Source organism: Musca domestica, unplaced genomic scaffold, assembly GCF_030504385.1.
Source record: "Musca domestica strain aabys unplaced genomic scaffold, Musca_domestica.polishedcontigs.V.1.1 8, whole genome shotgun sequence".
NCBI classification, from domain to species: domain Eukaryota; kingdom Metazoa; phylum Arthropoda; class Insecta; order Diptera; family Muscidae; genus Musca; species Musca domestica.
The window spans coordinates 16,737,998-16,761,035 of NW_026712409.1; the positions used below are offsets into that span (position 1 = coordinate 16,737,998).

The 23,038-nt window shown below is 36.6% G+C and overlaps 1 protein-coding gene across 6 annotated transcripts in view; it reads left to right on the plus strand.

Annotated features, from left to right (window-relative positions):
• Positions 1–23,038, plus strand: part of LOC101896207 (potassium/sodium hyperpolarization-activated cyclic nucleotide-gated channel 2) — a 164,417-nt gene that overhangs the window by 105,811 nt on the left and 35,568 nt on the right. For 3 of the 6 annotated variants that reach the window (XM_005177059.4, XM_005177063.4, XM_005177067.4), the window contains 5 exons: positions 8,262–8,442; positions 11,968–12,206; positions 14,433–14,596; positions 14,745–14,881; positions 14,923–15,075. In XM_005177059.4, the coding sequence (XP_005177116.1) occupies positions 8,262–8,442; positions 11,968–12,206; positions 14,433–14,596; positions 14,745–14,881; positions 14,923–15,075 (874 nt within the window). The remainder of the gene's footprint in view (positions 1–8,261; positions 8,443–11,967; positions 12,207–14,432; positions 14,597–14,744; positions 14,882–14,922; positions 15,076–23,038) is intronic. The other 3 variants (XM_005177061.4, XM_005177065.4, XM_005177060.4) reach the window with 2 other exon arrangements.

Genomic DNA, 23,038 nt, shown 5'->3' on the forward strand with positions numbered 1-23,038 from the left:
AGCTCTTCTATACGTAGAAGACCTTCTGAAGCTCTTCTATACATAGAAGACCTTCGGAAGCTCTTCTATACATAGAAGACCTTCGGAAGCTCTTCTATACATAGAAGACCTTCGGCAGCTCTTCTATACATAGAAGACCTTCGGAAGCTCTTCTATACATAGAAGACCTTCGGAAGCTCTTCTATACATAGAAGACCTTCGGAAGCTCTTCTATACATAGAAGAGCTTCGGCAGCTCTTCTATACATAGAAGAGCTTCGGCAGCTCTTCTATACATAGAAGACCTTCGGAAGCTCTTCTATACATAGAAGACTTTCGGAAGCTCTTCTATACATAGAAGACCTTGGGAAGCTCTTCTATACATAGAAGACCTTCGGAAGCTCTTCTATACATAGAAGACCTTCGGAAGCTCTTCTATACATAGAAGACCTTCGGAAGCTCTTCTATACATAGAAGACCTTCGGAAGCTCTTCTATAGATAGAAGACCTACTGAACCTCTTCTATAGATAGAAGACGTACTGAAGCTCTTCTATAGATAGAAGACCTACTGAAGCTCTTCTATACATAGAAGACCTTCGGAAGCTCTTCTATACATAGAAGACCTTCGGAAGCTCTTCTATACATAGAAGACCTTCGGAAGCTCTTCTATACATAGAAGACCGTCTGCAGCTCTTCTATACATAGAAGACCGTCTGCAGCTCTTCTATAGCCGGAAGACCGTCTGCAGCTCTTCTATAGCCGGAAGACCGTCTGCAGCTCTTCTATACGTGGAAGACCTTCTGCAGCTCTTCTATACGTGGAAAACCTTCTGCAGCTCTTCTATACGTGGAAGACCTTCTGCAGCTCTTCTATACGTGGAAGACCTTCTGCAGCTCTTCTATACGTGGAAGACCTTCTGCAGCTCTTCTATACGTGGAAGACCTTCTGCAGCTCTTCTATACGTGGAAGACCTTCTGCAGCTCTTCTATACGTGGAAGACCTTCTGCAGCTCTTCTATACGTAGAAGACCTTCTGCAGCTCTTCTATACGTGGGAGAACTTCTGCAGCTCTTCTATACGTGGGAGAACTTCTGCAGCTCTTCTATACGTAGAAGACCTTCTGCAGCTCTTCTATACGTGGAAAACCTTCTGCAGCTCTTCTATACGTAGAAGACCTTCTGAAGCTCTTCTATGCGTAGAAGACCTTCTGAACCTCTTCTACAGCCAGAAGACCTTCAGAAGCTCATCTATACATAGAAGGCCTTCTGAAGCTCTTCTATACATAGAAGACCTTCTGAAGCTCTTCTATACATAGAAGACCTTCTGAAGCTCTTCTATACATAGAAGACCTTCTGAAGCTCTTCTACACATAGAAGACCTTCTGAAGCTCTTCTATACATAGAAGACCTTCTGAAGCTCTTCTACGCCTAGAAGAGCTTCTGAAGCTCTTCTATACATAGAAGACCTTCTGAAGCTCTTCTATACATAGAAGACCTTCTGAAGCTCTTCTACGCCTAGAAGAGCTTCAGAAGGTCTTCTATGCATAGAAGAGCTTCAGAAGCTCTTCTAGGCGTAGAAGACCTTCGGAAGCTCTTCAGTACATAGAAGACCTTCTGAAGCTGTTCTATTCATAGAAGGCCTTTTGAAGCTCTTCTATACATAGAAGACCTTCTGAAGCTCTTCTATGCGTAGAAGACCTTCTGAAGCTCTTCTATGCGTAGAAGACCTTCTGAAGCTCTTCTATGCGTAGAAGACCTTCTGAAGCTCTTCTATGCGTAGAAGACCTTCTGAAGCTCTTCTATGCGTAGAAGACCTTCTGAAGCTCTTCTATGCGTAGAAGACCTTCTGAAGCTCTTCTATGCGTAGAAGACCTTCTGAAGCTCTTCTATGCGTAGAAGACCTTCTGAAGCTCTTCTATGCGTAGAAGACCTTCTGAAGCTCCTCTATGCGTAGAAGACCTTCTGAAGCTCTTCTATGCGTAGAAGACCTTCTGAAGCTCTTCTATGCGTAGAAGACCTTCTGAAGCTCTTCTATGCGTAGAAGACCTTCTGAAGCTCTTCTATGCGTAGAAGACCTTCTGAAGCTCTTCTATGCGTAGAAGACCTTCTGAAGCTCTTCTATGCGTAGAAGACCTTCTGAAGCTCTTCTATGCGTAGAAGTCCTTCTGAAGCTCTTCTATGCGTAGAAGACCTTGTGCACCTCTTCTATGCATAGAAGACCTTCTGAAGCTCTTCTATGCGTAGAAGACCTTCTGCACCTCTTCTATGCATAGAAGACCTTCTGTAGCTCTTCTATGGATAGAAGACCTTCTGTAGCTCTTCTATACATAGAAGACCTTCTGAAGCTCTTCTGTGCGTAGAAGACCTTCTGAAGCTCTTCTGTGCGTAGAAGACCTTCGGAAGCTCTTCTATGGATATAAGACCTTCTGAAGCTCTTGTGTGCGTAGAAGACCTTCTGAAGCTCTTCTGTGCGTAGAAGACCTTCGGAAGCTCTTCTATGGATATAAGACCTTCGGAAGCTCTTCTGTGCGTAGAAGACCTTCGGAAGCTCTTCTATGGATAGAAGACCTTCGGAAGCTCTTCTATGGATAGAACACCTTCGGAAGCTCTTCTATGGATAGAAGACCTTCGGAAGCTCTTCTATGGTATAGAAGACCTTCTGAAGCTCTTCTATGGATAGAAGACCTTCTGAAGCTCTTCTATGGATAGAAGACCTTCTGAAGCTCTTCTATGGATAGAAGACCTTCTGAAGCTCTTCTATGGATAGAAGACCTTCTGAAGCTCTTCTATGGATAGAAGACCTTCTGAAGCTCTTCTATGGATAGAAGACCTTCTGAAGCTCTTCTATGGATAGAAGACCTTCGGAAGCTCTTCTATGGATAGAAGACCTTCTGCAGCTCTTCTATACATAGAAGACCTTCTGCAGCTTTTCTATACATAGAAGACCTTCTGCAGCTCTTCTATACATAGAAGACCTTCTGCAGCTTTTCTATACATAGAAGACCTTCTGCAGCTCTTCTATACATAGAAGACCTTCTACAGCTCTTCTATACATAGAATACCTTCTGCAGCTCTTCTATACATAGAAGACCTTCTGAAGCTCTTCTATAGATAGATGACCTTCTGAAGCTCTTCCATGGATAGAAGACCTTCGGAAGCTCTTCTATGGATAGAAGACCTTCTGAAGCTCTTCTATGGATAGAAGACCTCCTAAAGCTCTTCTATGGATAGAAGACCTCCTAAAGCTCTTCTATGGATAGAAGACCTTCTGAAACTCTTCTATGGATAGAAGACATTTACAGGGAGAGATTAAAAAAATTCAACAAACTCAAACGCCATAATTTTTACATTCTTTTTAAATTATATTGACCGAAAGCAAAAAATATCGGAAATAGCTTCAAATTTTAGAATAAGTTTAGATTTGTTCGAATTAGTCACTTCTGGCACGAAATATGGCCTTCAATCGGCCAATGAAACCGTCACACGCTGCCCGAATGTTGCTCTGCGGCATTTTGATCCATTCCCGTCGAAGCGCCTTGCTTGAGGTGATCGACACTTTGGTATTTATTAGTGCCAACTTTGCTCTACAAAATACTGCAGACACAATAGTCCAACGGATTGGTATCCCAAGGCTTTAATACACCCTCCAGAATATTTTCGCGATAATATTCGTCATTTATTCTGATGCCACGGTCGATTAATACGAGCGGAGAGCGATCATCGGCTGTAATGGCGGCCAACACCATCACCATGGCCGGCGCTTGAGTTCTGCTGGCCAGCCGAAGATGCACATTTTCAGCTGTCGTCTTTGACAAGTAACCCCGATAATTTTGTTTGTTTACAAACTGCTGGACAACGAATGTTTTCTCATCGGAGAAAACCAAAGTCGGCAGTTCACCACTTTCGGCCAAGCGATGCAACTCTTTGGTTCTCTCGAGTCTATTTTCTTTCTGTGGCGGTGTAAGTTCTTGCACTTTTTGGAATTTCTATGGCTTTGCCGAATGGAATATTGCGATATGTTCAGCTCACGAGTCATTTTTCGACCACTGCGCCACGAGTTTCGATCAAACCGCTTCTTTACTTTTCGAACCATTTCTGCTGATGTTGCTGTTTTTCCGTCTTCCGTCCACTTCCTTGACATATGTCGGGCTGCGCTACCAGTTTCACGGTAACGAACGATGGTACGAGACACAAAATATTTATTCACATTTAAATGCTGGAGTGCTCGAACGATAGCCACCTCTTGTTTTTCCAGCCAAATATAAAGAAATCACAATATCACGCTTGAATTCCATCACGAATAACTTTTTTCTGGAAAATTCTCACCAAAATGCTTTTGTACGCTTGTAAACACTGTAATGAGCTGTCACTGGAATAATTTTAAAAGCTGTCGGACGAGTGGCTTAGGAATGATAGCAGTTTGAATATGGTTGCAGTTTTTCCATCTCACCCTGCATAAGACATTTTGTACCTTTTTTTTAAATAAAACACCCCATACTCGGCATTCAGGGACTTTATGCTTCCTTTAAGCTTCCTTTACATCCCCAAAATCTATCAACTTTATCCCCAGCCAAAGTTTGAAACAAATAAATAAATTTCGGCCAAAAAAAAACTTTAATTGTATTTTCTTTATTTTCCAAACGGACTATGACAGCATCATTCACTTTTGCCATTATCCCCAGAGAATATACAGGGTAACAACAGCAACAACAACGACAGATGAACATTGATTTGATTTGGTCATAAAACTTAAACTAAACTCTCAGAGAGCTGAACGGAGACTATCTAAACTCAATTCTGCCTTGAAATGCATAACAATTTTTGTTCGTTTGTTTGTTTTTGCTTTGTGTTCGACAAACTTGCACAAAATCATTTAACAATAAAGTAGCAACAACAACAATGAAAGTTTTAGCGATTAAACTATAGTTTATGACTGGGCTATGCTCAGCTCGCGTTTGAAGGATGATGAAACTGTAACAAAATGTTTATTATGCGGGGAACGCCTATCGGGCTTTCCTCGCCTCTCTACCCCATACTCTCTTGGTACTCACTGGGGTGTTTGCTCTCGTTGTCAGCATACCGGTCTATAATTACATTTTTCAAAGTTTTGCACATTTTTTGTTTACTTATTTCTAATGCTGCTTGGCAACGGGATTTCAGAGCAGCAAAAAACAAAACGGAAATGAAACAAATTTTGGAATTTTTTTAATTAAATGATATTTTTTTGAATGGTGACTTGTTTCAATAATTAAACTATTAATTGGGATTTTAAATAAGATTATGGTGGGGAGTAGTGTATCTATAGAATCCTTTACAAAAAAATGTTTAGGATTGGTAATATTTTTTTTAAATCCGCGCCTATGAAAATGTTTTTGGAAAAAATAATCTTCTTGTAAAGTGAAAAATATTAGAAAAAACATTATAGTCCTGTAAAAACTTTAAATGTCCTGAAAATCCTTTAATAAATATTTATTTAAAAACCAACTGCTTTAGTTCTGAAAATCCTTAGAAAGCCACGCTCATAGTTCTGAAAAACCTCTACCATCCACATTTGTAATCCTGAAAATTCTTTGAAGCTCACGCTTATAATCCTGAAAATTCACGCTTATTATCCTAAAATGTTCACGCTTATAGTCCTTTAAAACATTTGAAATCCATGTTTATATAGTCCACCAATTCCTTTGAAATCCACGTTTGTAGCCCTGAAAATCCTTTAAAATTAGCGCTTGTAGTCCTGAAAATCACGCTTATAGTCCTAAAAATCCATTAAAATTAGCGCTTGTAGTCCTAAATTCCACGCTTAAAATCCACATTTATAGTCCTACAAATCCTTGGAAATTCACGCTTAAAGTCCTGAAAACCATTTAAAATCTACGCTTGTTGTCCTAAAAATCCTTAAAAACTGCAATATTACAGTCCTGAAAATCCTTTAAAATCCACACTTATAGTCCTAAAAATTCTATGGAATTCATGCGTATAGTCCTGAAATCCACGCTTATAGTCGAGAAAATCCTTTGGAATCCACTCTTATAGTCCTGAAATCCACAGTTAAAGTCCAGAAAATAATTTGAAATCCACACTTCTAGTCCTGCAAATCCTTTGAAATCCGCGCTTATATGAAAACCTTTTTGAAATCCACGCTTGTTGTCCTGAAAATCCTCAAAAAATCCAATCTTATAGGCCTGAAATTCTTTAAAATCTGCACTTATAGTCCTGAAAGTCCTACAAAATTCATGCTTATAGGCCTGAAAATCCTTTTAAATCTAAGCTTATAGTCCTGAGATTCCTTTGAAATCCTCGCTTAATTTCCTGATAATCCTTTGAAAAATATTTATTTCTAATTCCATGCTTGAAGTCCTGATAGCCCTTTTGAAGATTTAAAAAAAAACCACGTTAGGAGGTCCTCATGAATATCAAAATAATAACCCCCTTAGAAAGTATTTTAAAAATCACGCTTGGAAGTCCTAAAAATATAAAGCCCTTGGAGGTTCTTAGAAATATTTAAAAAATCTGTTTCGATGCCTTTAAACTTTTTTGGAGGTCCTTTAAAGTATATTAAAATAACGTTTAGAGGTTTTAAAAAATCGAAATAAAACGAACGAGGTCCCTAAAAAATATATTTTAAGTATATTTTCGGTTGATCCTTTAGAGATCCTTAGAAACTATTTAAAAAAATGCACGTTTCTGTTGGTTTTAGGAGATCCTTAGAAAAATATTTAAAAGAATGCCGAAACTTGGATTTGGAGGTCCTTTTAAAAAATCTACGTTTCTGTTGATCCTTGGAGGCCTTTAAGAATTGTTCAAAAAACACGTTCATGTTGTTTCTTTAGATGTCCTTAGAAACTGAAGCCACTTTTCTTTTATTTCTATGAGGGTCCTTAGAAAAATATTTAAAAAATACCACGTTTCTGTTGATTATTTGGAGGTCCTCTGAAGATCCTTAAAAAAATATTTTTAAAAAATTTATATTTCTGTTGCGCTTTTAAAGGTCCCATGAAAGTCCTTAAAATATTTTTAAAAAACCCACGTGTCTTTAGCTCTTTCGAAGGTCCCTTTTTGAAAAAATCCACGTTTCTGTTGCTCTTTAGAAGACTCTTTGGAAGTTTCTGTTGTGTTTTCGAAGGTCCAGAAGTCAATTGTATGTCCTACGAAAAATAATTCTAAAACATAAACATTTCTGTTGGTCCTTAGGAAAATATTTTTTAAAAAATTCACGTTTCTGATGGTCCTTTGGAGGTCCTTCAAGAAGGAGGTCTTTCTGAGTTCCTTTGAAGGTCCTTAAAAAATATTTTCAAAAAATCCACGTTTCTGTTGATATTTCGGAGGTCCTTAAAAAATATTTTAAAAAAAATCCCAGTTAAGTTGGTATTTTGGTGGTCCTTTAGAGATCATTTCGAGGTCCTTAAAAATTGTTTTAAAATATCCACGTTTCTGTTGGTATTTCGGAGGTACTTTGGTACCCCTTAGAGGTACTTTGGAGATTATTTCGAGGTCTTTAAAAATATTTTTAAAAAATCCACGTTTCTGTTGGTTTGGACTTCCTCTGGAAGTCATTCATCAACGTTTCTGTTGGTTCTGAGTTACTCTGGAGGTTATTTGGAGGTCCTTAAACAAATATTTTTAATAAATCCAAGTTTCTGTTGGTTCCGAGTTCCTTTGGAGGTTTTTTGAAGGTCCTTAAACAAATATTTTTTAATAAATCCAAGTTTCTGTTGGTTCTGAGTTCCTCTGGAAGTTATTTGGAGATCCCTGAACAAACATTTAAAAAAAAAAACCAACTTTCTGTTGGTGTTTTAAAAAATCCACGTTTCTGTTGGTCTTTTGGGGTCCTTCGATGTCCCAAAAAAATCTTTTTTTTAAAAAATCCACGCTTTCTTTAAAGCTCCTTAAAAATCCACATTTCGAGGTCCTTCGGGGGTCACTTCGATGTTCTAAAAATATATTTTTAAAAAATGTCACGTTTCTTTTGAAGATCCTTTAAAAATATTTTGGTCTTTCGGAGGTCCTTACAAAAATATGTTTAAAAAATGCAGGTTTTTAGAAAAATATTAAAAAAAGGACCTTAGAAAAAATTTTAAAATTATTTTTAGAAATAATTCTTTAAAATCCTTGGAAAATATTAAAGAAAAAGAAAATCCATAATATCTTTCGAAAACATATTTTTAAAAATGCTCCTTTACCGATTTGAATATCCTTGTAAATTATTTATAATAACTATGAATTTATTTAATCCTCACATTTTCTAATTGTCATATTTTTTCTCTTATTTTTCCCCATTTTACAGACTCTTGCGTCGTGATAGCGAAGATTCATCCGTTCGATGCTCGTACTGTTCTGTACTAAATGTCAACGAGAACGATTTGAGGAGATCCTTTGAAAACACCTGCACCGATTCATTGGTAACAGCTTTTGATGATGAGGCTTTACTAATATGCGACCAAGGAAACGAAATGGCAAGGACAAAGGTTTATTTTATTCATTTAGAGCGTAGGTGACAGACACCCGCATGCACATGCACGTGCTCACGCAGCCATACTACCACCACCACACACAAACACTTAGTCACGACAGTCACAAACGAACACAGATGGACAAACATTTATATTCATGCCCTGCAACTGCATTGTGTTGGCCCACTCATTGACCGGGTCAGACAGAAAGCAAACAATCTGCCAACCATCCAACCAACTGAATATCATCATCAATTTGTCCAAGCATCAATCCATCCATCCAGCCATCAAATCATTCACACTTTCCAGACACATCGTGTCGTCATCAGTGGGCAGGCAGGCAGCCAACCAATCGACCGGCTACCCAAGTTAGCCAGTTAGCGTGCCAAGCCGGGGAGCTGCCTGCCTGTCTCACATTAGACATTTCCATCCACACCCATAGATTTCACGCTTAGGCCTGGTTGCGTCCACACACACACACATACCTACAGACATACATATATTATGAATACGTATATATCTATCTATCAATCACATCAGATTTGCATGATTTATTGTTGTTATTGTTTCAATTTGTCAATAGTTTTGTAGTTTGAGAAACAAGAAAAAACACACACACACACACTCACAAAATAAACACAGTGGGCGATATTTTGAAGAGAAACAATTTTTCACTGTTTGTTTTGTTGTTGGCCTTAAATATTAAAGCGGAAAATTCTCAAGACCTTTATGGGGAATTCCATGGATAGGAGATCGTCAAGAGGTCCTTTGTCTTTAAAAGACCTTTGGGAGGTCCCCTAGAGACCAACATTTCTGTTGGTCCTTTACAGGGTGAGATAAAAAAAAACTGCAACAAAGTAAAACGACATAATTTTTAGATTTTCATACCCTACACCACAAGGTGGTCAGGGTATTATGTCTTTGTGTATTTGTTTGTAACAGGCAAAAGGAAACTATGGGTCCGCATAGAATCACATTCTGAGTCGATTTATGCATGTCCGTCTGTCTGTCCATGTATTTTTTTGAACAAAGTACAGTTCGCATTTATTGTCCGATCCAGATGAAATTTTGCACAAATCATTTGTTTGGCCCAAAGACGAACCCTACTGGTCTTCCGAGGTTCTTCGGAGGTCACTTTAATGTCCTAAGAAATATTTTTAAAAAAACCCTCGTTGGTCTTTCAAGGTCCTTTGGAGGTTAATTCGGTGTAATAAAAATATTTTTAAAAAAATCCACGTTTCTGTTGGTCTTCCGAGGTCCTTCGGAGACCACTTCGTTTTCTTAAAAAATTTTTACAAAAAAATCCACGTTTTTGTTTTTCTTCTGAGGTTCTTCGGAGGTCATATTGATGTCCTAAAAATATTAAATAAAATCCACGTTTCTATTGGTCACGTGGTGTAGGTTATCATAAAGTCGGCCCCGCCCGACTTTTAGACTTTCTTTACTGTTTTTTTTTTTTTTTTTTTTTTTTTAATTTTATTGAATGATAGCAAAAAGGTCGGAAATAGCATCAAAATTTAGAATAAGTTTAGATTTGTTCGAATTGGTCACCTTTGGCACGAATTATGGCCTTCAAACGGTCAATGAAACCATCACACGCTACCCGAATTTTGCTCTGCGGTATTTTGGTCCATTCCCGGCGAAGCGCTGGCTTGAGGTGATCGACTCTTTGGTATTTTTTAGTGCCAACCTTGTTTTCCAAAATACTCCAGACACAATAGTCCAACGGATTGGTATCCGGAGATTTTGGTGGTTATTTAGCGCTGGAAATGAAGCGAGGCATCTCATTTTGTAACCATTCTTGGGTGGCGCGTGCGATGGTGCTGAGTCCTGTTGGACTGGTCTGCGGCCAAAATATTTGCGTGCCCAAGGCTTTAATACAACCTCCAGAATATTTTCGCGATAATATTCTGCATTTATTCTGTGTCGATGCCACGGTCGTTTAATACGAGCGGAGAGCGACCATCGGCTGTTATGACGGCCCACACCATCACCATGGTCGGCACTTGAGTTCGGTGGCCAACCGAAAGTGCACATTTTCAGCTGACCTCTTTGGCAAGTAAACACGATCATATTGGTTGTTTACAAACTGCTGGACAGCGAATGTTTTCTCATCGGAGAAAAACAAATTCGGCAGTTCACCACTTTCGGCCAAGCGAAGCAACTCTATAGCTCTTTTCAGTCTATTTTCTTTCTGTTGCGGAGTAAGTTCCTGCACTTTTTGGAATTGCAATGGCTTTGACCCGTGTTCATTTTTCAATATTTGCCAAATGGAATATTGCGATATGTTTAGCTTACGAGCCATTTTTCGGCCATTGTCTACTGCGACGCGGGTTTCAACCAAGTCGCTTCTTTACTTTTCGAAACATTTCTGATGATGTTGCTGTTTTTCCGTCCACTTTCTTGATGTCAGGCTATGGTAACGAGCGATGGTACGAGACGCAATAGATTTATTCACATTTCAATGCTGGAGTGCTCTAACGATAGCCACTTCTTGTGGTTTTCCAGCCAAATATAAAGAAATCGCACTATCGCGCTTAAATTCCATCGCGAATAACATTTTCTCTGGAAAATTCTCAGCAAAATGCTTTTGTACGCTTGTAAACAATAGAATGAGCTGCCGCTGGAATAATTTTAACAGCTGTCGGACGAGTGGCTCGGAAATGACAGCAGTCTGAAGTTGGTTGCAGTTTTTTTTCATCTCACCTTTTAGATGTCCTTAAAAAATGTTTTAAGAAAATCTACGTGGATAGAAGACCGTCCACAGGACGGACCTTTCGGAGGTCATCTAGAGATAGAAAACCTTGAAAAGTTCTTCTATGTGGAAGTTTCATTGACGGAGGTCCTTCCATGGGTCTTTTATCCATGAAAGACCGTAGGAGGTCTTTTATTCACAGAAGACCTTCAAGAGGTGTTTTGTGTATAAGGGACCCATACGGAGTCTCCTATCGATAAAAATACCTTTAGATGGGCTCCTATCGTTAGAAGACTTCTCGATGGTCTTTCATGGAAAACCTTTATGAGGTCTTCTAGAAGGTGTTGTTAGCCTTTTAAAGGGTCTCTCATGGAAGGTCTTTATGAGATCTTCTAGAAGGTCTTAGTAGGTTTATCACCCAGTAGGAAGCATTTAAGCGGATGTTTCATTGACGGAGGTCCTTTCATGGGTTTTTTATCCATGAAAGACCGTAGGAGGTCTTTTATTCACAGAAGGCCTTCAAGAGGTGTTTTGTGTATAAGGGACCCCTAGGAAGTCTCCTATCTATAAAAATACCTTTAGATGGGCTCCTATCGTTAGAAGACTTCTCAAGGGTCTCTCATGTAAAACCTTTATGAGGTCTTTTAGATGGTCTTAGAAGCCTTATAAAAGAGTATCTCATGGAAGGTCCTTATGAGGTCTTCTAGAAGGTCTTGGTAGGTTTGTCACCAACAATTTTTACTTTGTAGTGCAATATTCCCCTCCCCCTCTCTCTATCATAATACAACCCATTAATGATTTTCCATTGGCTTTCGTTTTTTTCCTTTTTCATTTTCCTTTTTCAGGTTCACTTTGATGACGTATCGTTGTACGGGACTCCGAAAGAGGAGCCAATGCCTTCCATCCCCATTGTTTCGGAAAAAGTTTCAGCGAATTTCTTGAAAAGTCAATTGCAATCATGGTTTCAACCGACCGACAATCGGTTGGCTATGAAATTATTTGGCAGCCGCAAGGCGCTGGTCAAAGAAAGAATACGTCAGAAGACTTCCGGACATTGGGTTATTCACCCATGCAGTTCATTCAGGTGAGTGCTTTGAGAAGTTGCAGAAAATATTTTTATATTTTAATATTTTATAATTACTTGACCTTTGATGACCTTGGGACTCTTTATACCCTCCGCCATATGGCAAGAGAGGGTATATACCATTCGATACGGCCAAAATGTGCCTCATCGAAATAACGGTTTTAGACCCTAGGTCGCTTTGCATAAAATCCGTTTCAGGACATTTGCAGTCGATTTAGCGATGTCCGTCCGTCCGACCTGTCTGTCTGGTGGGCACGATAACTTTCGAAGGGAGTATCTGATTTGGCCCAAACTTGGTACATCGTAAAATTATTATCAAACTTAGATTGAGTTCGGAGATGAGCAATATTGGCCCACTCCTTCTGATACCTCCCCCACAAAAGGTCCACATTTTTTAAGAAAATGTTTTACTGCACAAAATGGGAAAGGATAATCCGATTTTGCTTCAACTTTGCAAATCCTAATATTTGCGTAAGTGCTAGGTCGGGTGCGAAAATGGACTGAACCGGTCCAATCCATCAAGTACCTCCCCCACAAAGGGTCAAAATTCGGAATAATTATAAACCTTATAATGTATAAAATAAGAGTCCGATTGTCTTCAAATTACACACAGCACAATATTTTTACTAATCCAAGGTCTGGTATAAAGATGAGATATATCGGTCAACTTCTTCTGGTAGCTCCCTCACAAAGGGTCAAATTTTTGAATATCCATGAAGCTCATAAAATGCCAAATTAACATCCTATTCCATTCAGACTTGGCACATCTCAATATTTCCATCAACACAAGATCTGTTATAAAGATGCTAGAGATCCGACCACTGCTTCCGGTACCTCCCCCACAAAGGGTCAAAATTTGGAATAATTATAACTCTTATAAAATCTGATCAAAGTGTCCGACAGTCTTCAAATTACACACATCACAATATTTTTATTAACCCAAGGTCTGGTGTAAAGATGTGATATATCGGTCCACTCCTAGCGGTACCTACCCCACAAAGGGTAAACATTTTGAATAACCCAAACAATTATAAAATCCGAAATAAGCATCCGGTTCTCTTCATATTTCACGCATTCCATTATTTCTGCTAACGCAAGATCCACTGTGAAGATGGGATACATCGGTCCACTCCTTCTGGTACCTACCCCACCAAGGGTCAAATTTTTCATAGAAAATAATTTACCCTATAAAACAAGAAATGACCATCCAATATATAGGGAGGTACCATTTTATCGGATCTCTATGAAGACCCGGACCTGCATAGACAATTTTCTGTCACAGACTGTAGTTCCCATTACGAACTCTAAATACGTAATTTGAAACAATTCCGTTGAATAATGTCCCTAAAATCATTAAAATACCGAATATTGGGAGGTACTGTTATGTGGAGGCTAAACGAAGACCCGGACCTGCATAGACAAATTTCTGTCACAGGCTGTAGTATCTATTAGGAACTTCAAATACGAAATTTCAAACAATTTCGGTAAATAATGTCGCGAAAATCATCAAAATACCGAGTATAGGGAGGTACTGATATATGGGGCCTATACGAAGACCTGGAACTACATAGACAAATTTTCTGGCACAGGATGTAGTACCCATTACGAACTTTAAATACGAATTTTGAAATAATTCCGATGAACAATGTCTCTAAAATAATCAAAATACCGAATATTGGGCTGTACTGATATAAGGGGGCTTATACGAGGACCTGGGCCTGTATAGACAATTTTCTCTATTTTCAATACTCTTCAAGGGGATAAAGTACTCACAGAGAACTCCTTGTGTAGAATTTCAGAAAATTCCATTGAAAAATGTAGTGGAAAACATCAAAATACCGAATATCGGGAGGTACCATTATATGGGGGCTCTACGATATAGTGGACCAATATAGCCCATCTTCGAACTTGACTTACCTGCAGACAAAAGACTGATCTTGTGTCAAATTTTAGCTTCCTATCTCTATTTGTTTTGACTCTAGCGTGATTACAACAGATGGACGGACGGACGGACAGGGCTAAATCTGCTCAGAATCGTCTCAGGAATACATATATCCTTTTTTGGGTCTAAAATTATTATTTCGATGAGTTACAAACGGAATGACGAACCTAATATACCCTCCATACTATATAGGTTGGAGGGTATCAAAAAATAAACATTTCAATATTTTTATTCTATTCTCTCTTTCTGTCATGCCTTCTCTCTCCCTCTCTCTCTTTTCGCAGGTTTTATTGGGACCTTTGTATGCTTTTATTATTAGTAGCAAATCTTATTATCCTGCCAGTCGCAATATCATTCTTCAACGATGATCTAAGCACAAGATGGATTGCCTTTAACTGCCTAAGTGATACTATTTTTTTAATAGATATTGTAGTCAATTTTAGAACAGGTAAGTAGCCCCATCCAGCACCTCCCTCCCCTTCTGAAACTCCAAGTGCCACATCAAATAAATCCAAGAGAAATTTGAACATTTATTTTGAAAACCTATCATCTCACCAAACCCCACTCTTCACCCCCCATCCTCAACCCCTTTCCAGGAATTATGCAACAAGACAACGCCGAACAGGTCATACTGGATCCCAAGCTTATAGCCAAACATTATTTAAGGACATGGTTTTTTCTTGATTTAATCTCATCGATACCGCTCGACTATATCTTTTTGATTTTCAATCAGGTATGTAGGTTGATAAAACAGATCGCATGTCTTTAATTAAGATTATGAAATTGCAGGACTTCTCCGACTCATTTCAAATCCTACATGCCGGTCGTGCCCTACGAATATTACGCTTAGCTAAACTCTTATCGCTGGTGCGGCTGTTGCGTCTGTCGCGTCTGGTGCGCTACGTGTCGCAATGGGAGGAGGTGTATGTAAGTATTAGACAAGCAGTTAGCCACACTCTCACCATATCCTTCTGTTTTTGTTTTTTTGTCACTGGTTTTCTTCCTCTCTACTACTTTTATCTGATTATGATTTGAGAGTTATTATTTGAGTATTTATCAAAATATAATTAACGATATTAGTATTTATGATATTTTCTTTTTTAATTTTGAAGAGACGTAACTATTTTTTTTACTATTTTTAAACTACTGCCCTTACCTATATTCTTTGAATTTTAATAATTAATTAATGTCCTCCTACTCCTCTATTTATTAATTAAATAATTAATTACGATTAAGTGTTATTGTGTCTGAATTCCTATCTTCATTATTTATGAGTGTTCCTATGTATTAATCATTTAAAAAAAAAAACAAAAACTATTTTAAAAATTAGGATGATGATCATTACAATGGTCATAATGATGAGGATTTCAAAAAAATAAAAAATGATGGCAACAATGTTGATGATGATGAGAACACTTCTCTTTTCGGTTTTGCATATTTTTGTGTGTAATTTGTTTCATTCTTACCCAATATAGAGCCCTTATAGACAAATTCCCAGACCACTCCCTCTTTCCTTCCCTCCAAATACAGTCGATGGCAGTTATGTTGAACAAGGCATAGACACCAATTTCGACAAGTTTTCTATAAAAATCGATTTTGTCAAAATTTTCTATTGAGCAGGCAATTTCGACGAAATTTTTTGTAGATCGAAAATTTTGACGAAATTTACTATGAATCGACCATTTCGACGAAATTTCCAATAAATAGTGAATTTCGACGAAATTTACTATATATCGGCTATTTTGATGAAATTTACTATATATCGGAAATTTCGACCAAATTTACTATAAATGAACAATTTTGACGAAATTTCCTTAAGATCCCGAAAATACGACGAAATTTACTATAGGTCGACAATTTCGACGAAATTTACTACAGACAGGCAATTTCGACAAAATTTACTATAGATCGGAAATTTCGACGAAATTTATTGTAAATCAACACTTTCGACGAAATTTCCTTTAGATCCATAATTTCGACGAAATTTACTATTGGTCGAAAATTTCGACGAAACTCGCTATAGATAGGCAATCTATACAAAATTTACTGTAGCCAAGCAATTTAGACGAAATTAACTATAGACAGGCAATTTCGACGAAATTCGTAAAGAATATCTGTTTCTTCTTTGTCTGGAAGCCCTCATCAAATTTTTCTATGCCTCTACGAACAGATAAAGATCTCCTTTTTTACAATGGATCAACAATTTAGACAAAGATTACTATTAGAGACAGACAAATTCGACGAAATTTACTGTAGGTCGGCAATTTCGACGAAATTTACTACAGACAGGCAAATTTACTATGGATCAACAATTTTAACGAAATTTATTATAGATCGGCGGTTTCGACGAAATTTACTATGGATCAACAATTTAGACGACGATTACTACATACAGGCAATTTCGTCAAAATTTTCTACTAGACAGGCGATTTCGACGAAATTTTTTGTAGGTTGATCATCCGACGAAATTTCCTATAGATAGTGAATTTCGACGAAATTTCCTATAAATAGTGAATTTCGACGAAATCTACTAAAGATCCACAATTTCGACGAAATTTACTATAGATAGTTAAATTCGACGAAATTTACTATAAATCAGCAATTTTGACGAAATTTACTACACAGACAGGCAATTTCGACGAAATTTACTATAGGTCGACAATTTCAACGAAACTCGCTATAGATAGGCAATCTAGACTAAATTTACTGTAGCCAAGCAATTTAGACGAAATTAACTATAGACAGACAATTTCGACGAAATTCGTAATGAAGATCTATTTCTTCTTTGTCTGGAAGCACTCATAAAGTTTTTCTATGCCTCTACGAACAGATGAAGATCTCCTTTTTTTACTATGGATCAACAATTTAGACAAAGATTACTACACACAGGCAATTTCGACAAAATTTACTATAGATCGGCAATTTCGACGACATCTACTATAGATCGGCAATTTCGACGAAATTTAATATAGACCTCAAAATTTCGACGAAATTTATTATAGATAGGCAATTTCGGTGATATTTACTATAGATCGACAATGTCGACGAAATTTACTAAAGATCCACAATTTCGACGAAATTTACTATAGATTGTCAAATTCGACGAAATTTTCTATAAATCAGCAATTTCGACGAAGTTTCCTTTAGATCCGTAATTTCGACGAAATTTACTATAGTTCGAAAATTTCGACGAAACTCGCTATAGATAGACAATCTAGACGAAATTTACTGTAGCCAAGCAATTTAGACGGAATTAACTATATACAGGCAATTTCTACGAAATTTCCTTTAGATCCATAATTTCGACGAAATTCACTATAGATAGACAATCTAAACAAAATTTACTGTAGCCAGGCAATTTCGACAAAATTTACTAAAAATCCTCAATTTTGAAGAAATTTACTTAAACTCCTCAATTTCGACGATATTTTTTAAAAATTCTCAATTTCGACGATTTTTTTATTAAATCGCCAATTTCCACGAAATTTTACTGAATTTCGACGAATTTTCCCAAAAATCTTTATTTTTACAAAATTCACTAAAAAACGTAAATTTCCGAATTCAAAAGTCCTTTCGGACAGAAAAATCCCTGCAAGCTCTTTTCTACTGAAGACTACGTGAAGGTTTTCACCTGGAGAAGACTCCCATAAAAAGTGAATATCTTTAGCAAACTCCCTGAACACCTTTTCCTAGAGAAGACCATCTGAATTTCATCTTCGTCGTATAGACGGTCTTCAATGTCTGTCCAGACAATTTCTAGATTTTTTCGTACAGAAAAGCTTCTAAAAATCTTTCTTTTGCAGAGGACCTTTACTGAAAATCGTCAATTTCAACGACATTTACTACGTAAAGTGAGTTTCTATTTAGAAGGGACATTTGGAAAGGACCTTTCGTACAGAAGACTTCTTGAAGATCCTTTCCTACTGCAGAGTCTTTCTGGAGAAGATCCCTTCATTAAGAGAATATCTGCAGCAGACACCCTAAAGATCCTCACCTAGAGAAGACCACCTGAATGTACTCATAAAGTTCTTCTATGTCTAAAGGACCTGATCTCCTTCTTTTTCAGATGACCTCTTGAAGATTTTTGGTCTAGAGGACCTCCTGAACGTCTTCAATGTCTAGAAGAGGATTGTTTGAATATTTTTAGATGGAAAATCGAAACCAGATTTATGATTTGGATAAAATCCGTGGATTTTAAAGAACTTTGAAGTCATAGTACAAAAAAAAAAACTTCTTGAAAAGAAGAGGAGGGGTCGATCAATACCACTTACGTGATTTTTTGAAAAACAATCGGGTCATCCGCGAAGGTGTTCTCCTGGAGAAGACTCAAATAAAAAATGAATATTTTCTGCAAACTCCTTGAAAGTCCTTTCCTAGAGAAGACCATCTGGATGTCTTATTCGTATAGGCATAGGCAGTCTTCAATGTCTAGATAACCTTCGCTGAATGTCTTCAATGTCTAGAAGGGGATTTTTTGAATAATTTTAGATGGAGAATAGAAACTAGATTCATGATTTTAAAATAATCCGTGGACTATAAAGAAAATCATTGTTCCAATAATAATATATTCTGGAGGGGAGGGGTCGATCAAAACCACAGACGTGAATTTTAGAAGAACAATCAGGCAATAGTTTGGAATTGATTAAGAATAAGGACCTCCCGAACATAATTTTGTTCAGAGGACTTCTTGAACAGTTTTTGTTTCCAGAACATTGACAATGACTAAGAGGCGATTTATTTAAAATAGTTTTAAAGGACTGTAAGAGACAGAGTCCTGGACATTAAAAGAACTGTAGAAATAGATTTTTATGAATATTTTTAAAGGACTTCAATTTCCTGCATTTATAAACAATATTTTTTGAAGGACTATCAGAATTATGGCAGTGAACGTAAAGTAAAGTTTTTTATAGACCTGGAGCCATAGGCTAAATATTTTTAGGGAAATGTTCTAAGAACATTTTTAGGGGCTATCAGGGCAATCGACATGGATTTTTCAGGAATATAGGATAATCAGTGCTTCTAGACTGGATGTTTGTTTAGCATTTCAAAGGACTTTAAAGGCCAATTTCTAACAATTTTTAAAGGGCTATCCGCGGCGTAGTTTTTGATTTTTTAAATCAAAATTAAAATCACCACTAGATTTGATATTTTGCCACTAGACTTGATATTTTGAAGGAATTTTAGGGTCAATTTCTACCATATTTTAAAGGGCTAATAAAGGCATAGTCTTTGTTATATTTATTTATTTATTTTTTTTTTTTTTTTTGACAATTTTAAAAGGGCATCAACTAGATGTTTTGAAGGACTTTAAAGGACAAATTTTTACAATCTTTGAATCATTATCTTTGAATCTTTATCTTTAAAAAGACAATCAGTGCAACTAGACTAGATATTTATGGAGGAATTTTAGGGCCAACATCTAACAAATTTTTAAGGGGCTATTAGGGGCATACTCCTTGATTTTTTTGACAATTATAAGAGGACATTCAGTGTCACTAGACTGGATATTTATGGGGTTTTTTAAGGACCTTCAGGGCCAAATTCTAACAAATTTTAAAGGGCTATCAGGGGCTGATTGCTTGATTTTTGGACAAATATAGTTATTTTTTTAATACTTTTAAAGGACTTTCAAAGCCATAGGCATAGGCATTGAATAATTTTTAAAGAAAATTCCGGACTGGATATTTGTGGAGCATTTTTAAAGAACCTTCAGGGCCAATTTCTAAAGGTTAAATTTTAAAGGACTTCAGAAGCAAGTCCTTGATTTTTTGGACAATCAGGATGTTTTTTCTTTCAAAATACATTTAAAGGACTTTGAGGGCAAATTTTTTGGACATTTTTAAAAGGTTATTTCGGACTAGCTATTTATGAAGCATTTTGAAAAAACCTTCAGGGCCAATTTGTAAAGGTTAAATTTTAAAGGACTTCAAGGGCATAATCCTTGATTTTTAATGGCTTTTACACCATTCCTCCAATGAATGACAAAATAGTGGGTCCAACTGCCTTATTCGACTGTATTTTGCATAGAAACAATTCCCAGATTTACTCCCCTCAAAACTCTCATTCTCCTCTTGCCTTGTGTTCTAAAATAAGAAAAAAATCGAAAATGAATAACATTATGTTTTTTCTGCTTTTCATTTCCTTGAAAAACTTTCTCAATTTTTTTTTCTCCCTCGCTAATGTCTTCCTCCTCGTTGCGCAACATTTATTATATTATTTTTTCATTATTTCAATTTGCAATTTGTTGTGTTAGTTATAAATGTCGTTGTTGTAATCAACTCATTTCGCGCGTAATAGACCCTCTTCATCCCCTCTCCTCCGACAAAACTAGTCCTCTCCTTAATAAATGAAAACATTTTCTTTTGATGTTTTCCTCCTCATCTGGCTGATGATTTCAGTTATTACTACTTTTTTTAATTATTATTTTTATGAAATTATATCATAACTACAATAAAAGCAACAACAAAAACGCATTCCTTTAATCTTTACATTTATTTGCTGCTGAGTGATTTTTTTTCCATTTTCTTCCTATTATTATTGTTTTTTTTTTTTTTTTTTTTTTTTTTTGGCCCTGTCTCGTCGTCGTTGTTGCTATTGTTGTACACTTTTTTTGGCATACTGTTCTATTAATTTCTCTCGCTCGCTCTCTTTTCTTCTCTTGCTCTATTATGATAAATTAAGAAGAAAATCGTTAAATTAAATACTTCATTAGCTGTAGTGAATGAACGACCGACAGACACCGTATAGAAATTATTCCCAATCTGAATCTTTTGTGGTTCATCGCCGGTGGTCGTTCCCGTTCCATATCATCATCATCGCCATTGAAGGTTAGGCTCCACGAAGTGAAAGTCATCTTCTAATTGTCATCACGGCCAGGGCGGCCGACACAGACATCATTCCTATTAAATAGGAAATAATAGCGCCAGAGAGAAAATAGTTTGTTGCAGCGATGTCACTAATTGGCACTTAAACACTTTGTTGTTTGCCTACCAGAGTTAATACAGAGACACTGGGGAAGGCAGAAACATTTGATTTCTTCCGCTTTGAATCTGGGGAATATTTGAATTAGCTCGAAGCACAAACAAACAAGGAAATGGAAATGAAAATTTATATTATTGAATATTTGTCATTTGCTTATTATTATTTTTTTTTTCAAAGATAAGCTCTCACAGAATCTTGCCCACTCACCGTCCGCAGGAAATATGAGTGACAAATGAGCTGAAATTAGAAAAATTATTAGTAATTTTTAGTAAGAGATATTAATAATTTTTTTGTTCAATTATAATTACTGGCAGTTTCGGATGAACACATCAGAGCTAAATTAAAATATGAGATTTTATTTGCTATGATAAAATACAGATATAGACAGAATTATTGGAAGTCAGCATCAAGAAGTCTTATCTAATATGGTCTATTTTCACTTCATATTTCTTATATTTATCCGACGGCGATGGCCTTTGTCTGTCCTCAAATTATTCGAAAAAGAAAAAAAGGTCTTCACAATTCACGATTATGGCCTCAACATTTCCCCGAAACTAGACAAAATGTCTCAAAAAAAATATCCTTATATTCACCTCCAAGAAAGTCCTTAAAAATCCACATCTAGACGGTCGAAATTGCTCTTTAAAAATCCACGACTAAAAATCCGTAATTATTGAATTATTTTTATTTTTTGCTCCGATAATTTCTTATTTAAAAAATTCACGAAAAAAGGGAACTCTCGAATTTTTTCCAGAGGTAGATATTTGCACCCTTATTCCGTGACTTTTTTTTGACAGACCCGGATATTTGGGACTTGAAATATTTTTATTTTGTTTGGGAACTCTCGGATTTTTTTCAGATATAGGTATTTGCACCCTTAGAACTTTTTCCAAAGATAGATATTTGCACACTTATTCCGTGACTTTTTTTGACAAACCCAGATATTTGGGAATTGAAATATTTTTATTTTGTTTGCTCTGTTTTTTTTTTTTTTTTAATTCTCTAAAAAAGGGAACTCTCGGATTTTTTGAATTTTTTCCAGAGGTAGATATTTGCATCCTTATTCCGTGACTTTTTTTTGGCGGACTTGCATTTTTGAAATTGATTTATTTTTATTTTTTGCTCTGATAATTTTTTATTTTTAAAATTCTCTAAAAAAAAGAACTCTCTGATTTTTTTTCTGATATAGGTATTTGCACCCTTATTTCGTGTGAGTTTTTTTTGACGGACTCGGATTTTTGGAATTTGAATTATTTTTATTATTTTTTGCTCCGATAATTTTTTTATTATTTCTTTAAAAAAAAGGGAACAACTCTAGTTTAGTAAAAACTCTCAGATTTTTATTTGGAAATTTTATTTTGGAAATTACGACGTGCCTCGTCGTAATCACGGTTTTAGCTCTCTTTGGGACCAAATCCGTTTCAGGACATTTGGAGTCGATCTAGCTCTGTTCGTCCGTCCATCTATCTGTCTGTCTGCCCGTCTGCTGGCTGATGCGCACCAGTAAGTATTCGATTTGCTCCAAACTTGATACATCGTAATATTATTATTAAACTTAGATCGAGTTCGGAGATGGGCAATATCGGTCGAAATTTTCAAAAAATTATTTTATTGCACAGAAAGAGAAGATTTTTTCCTAATATTTGCATCAGTTCTAGGTCAAGTGCGAAAATGGACAATATTGGTCCATTCCATCTGGTACCTCCCCCACAAAAGGTCAAAATTTTGAATAATTAAAATCCTTATAAAATGTGATGTAAGAGTCCGATTGTCCTCAAATTTGACATATCCCAATATTTTTATTAACCTAAGGTCTGGTGTTAAGAGTGAACACATCGGTTCATTCCTTTTGGATGATTTTACTCTAACTTTGAAAATCCTAATATTTGTGTCAGTCCTAGGGCAGGTG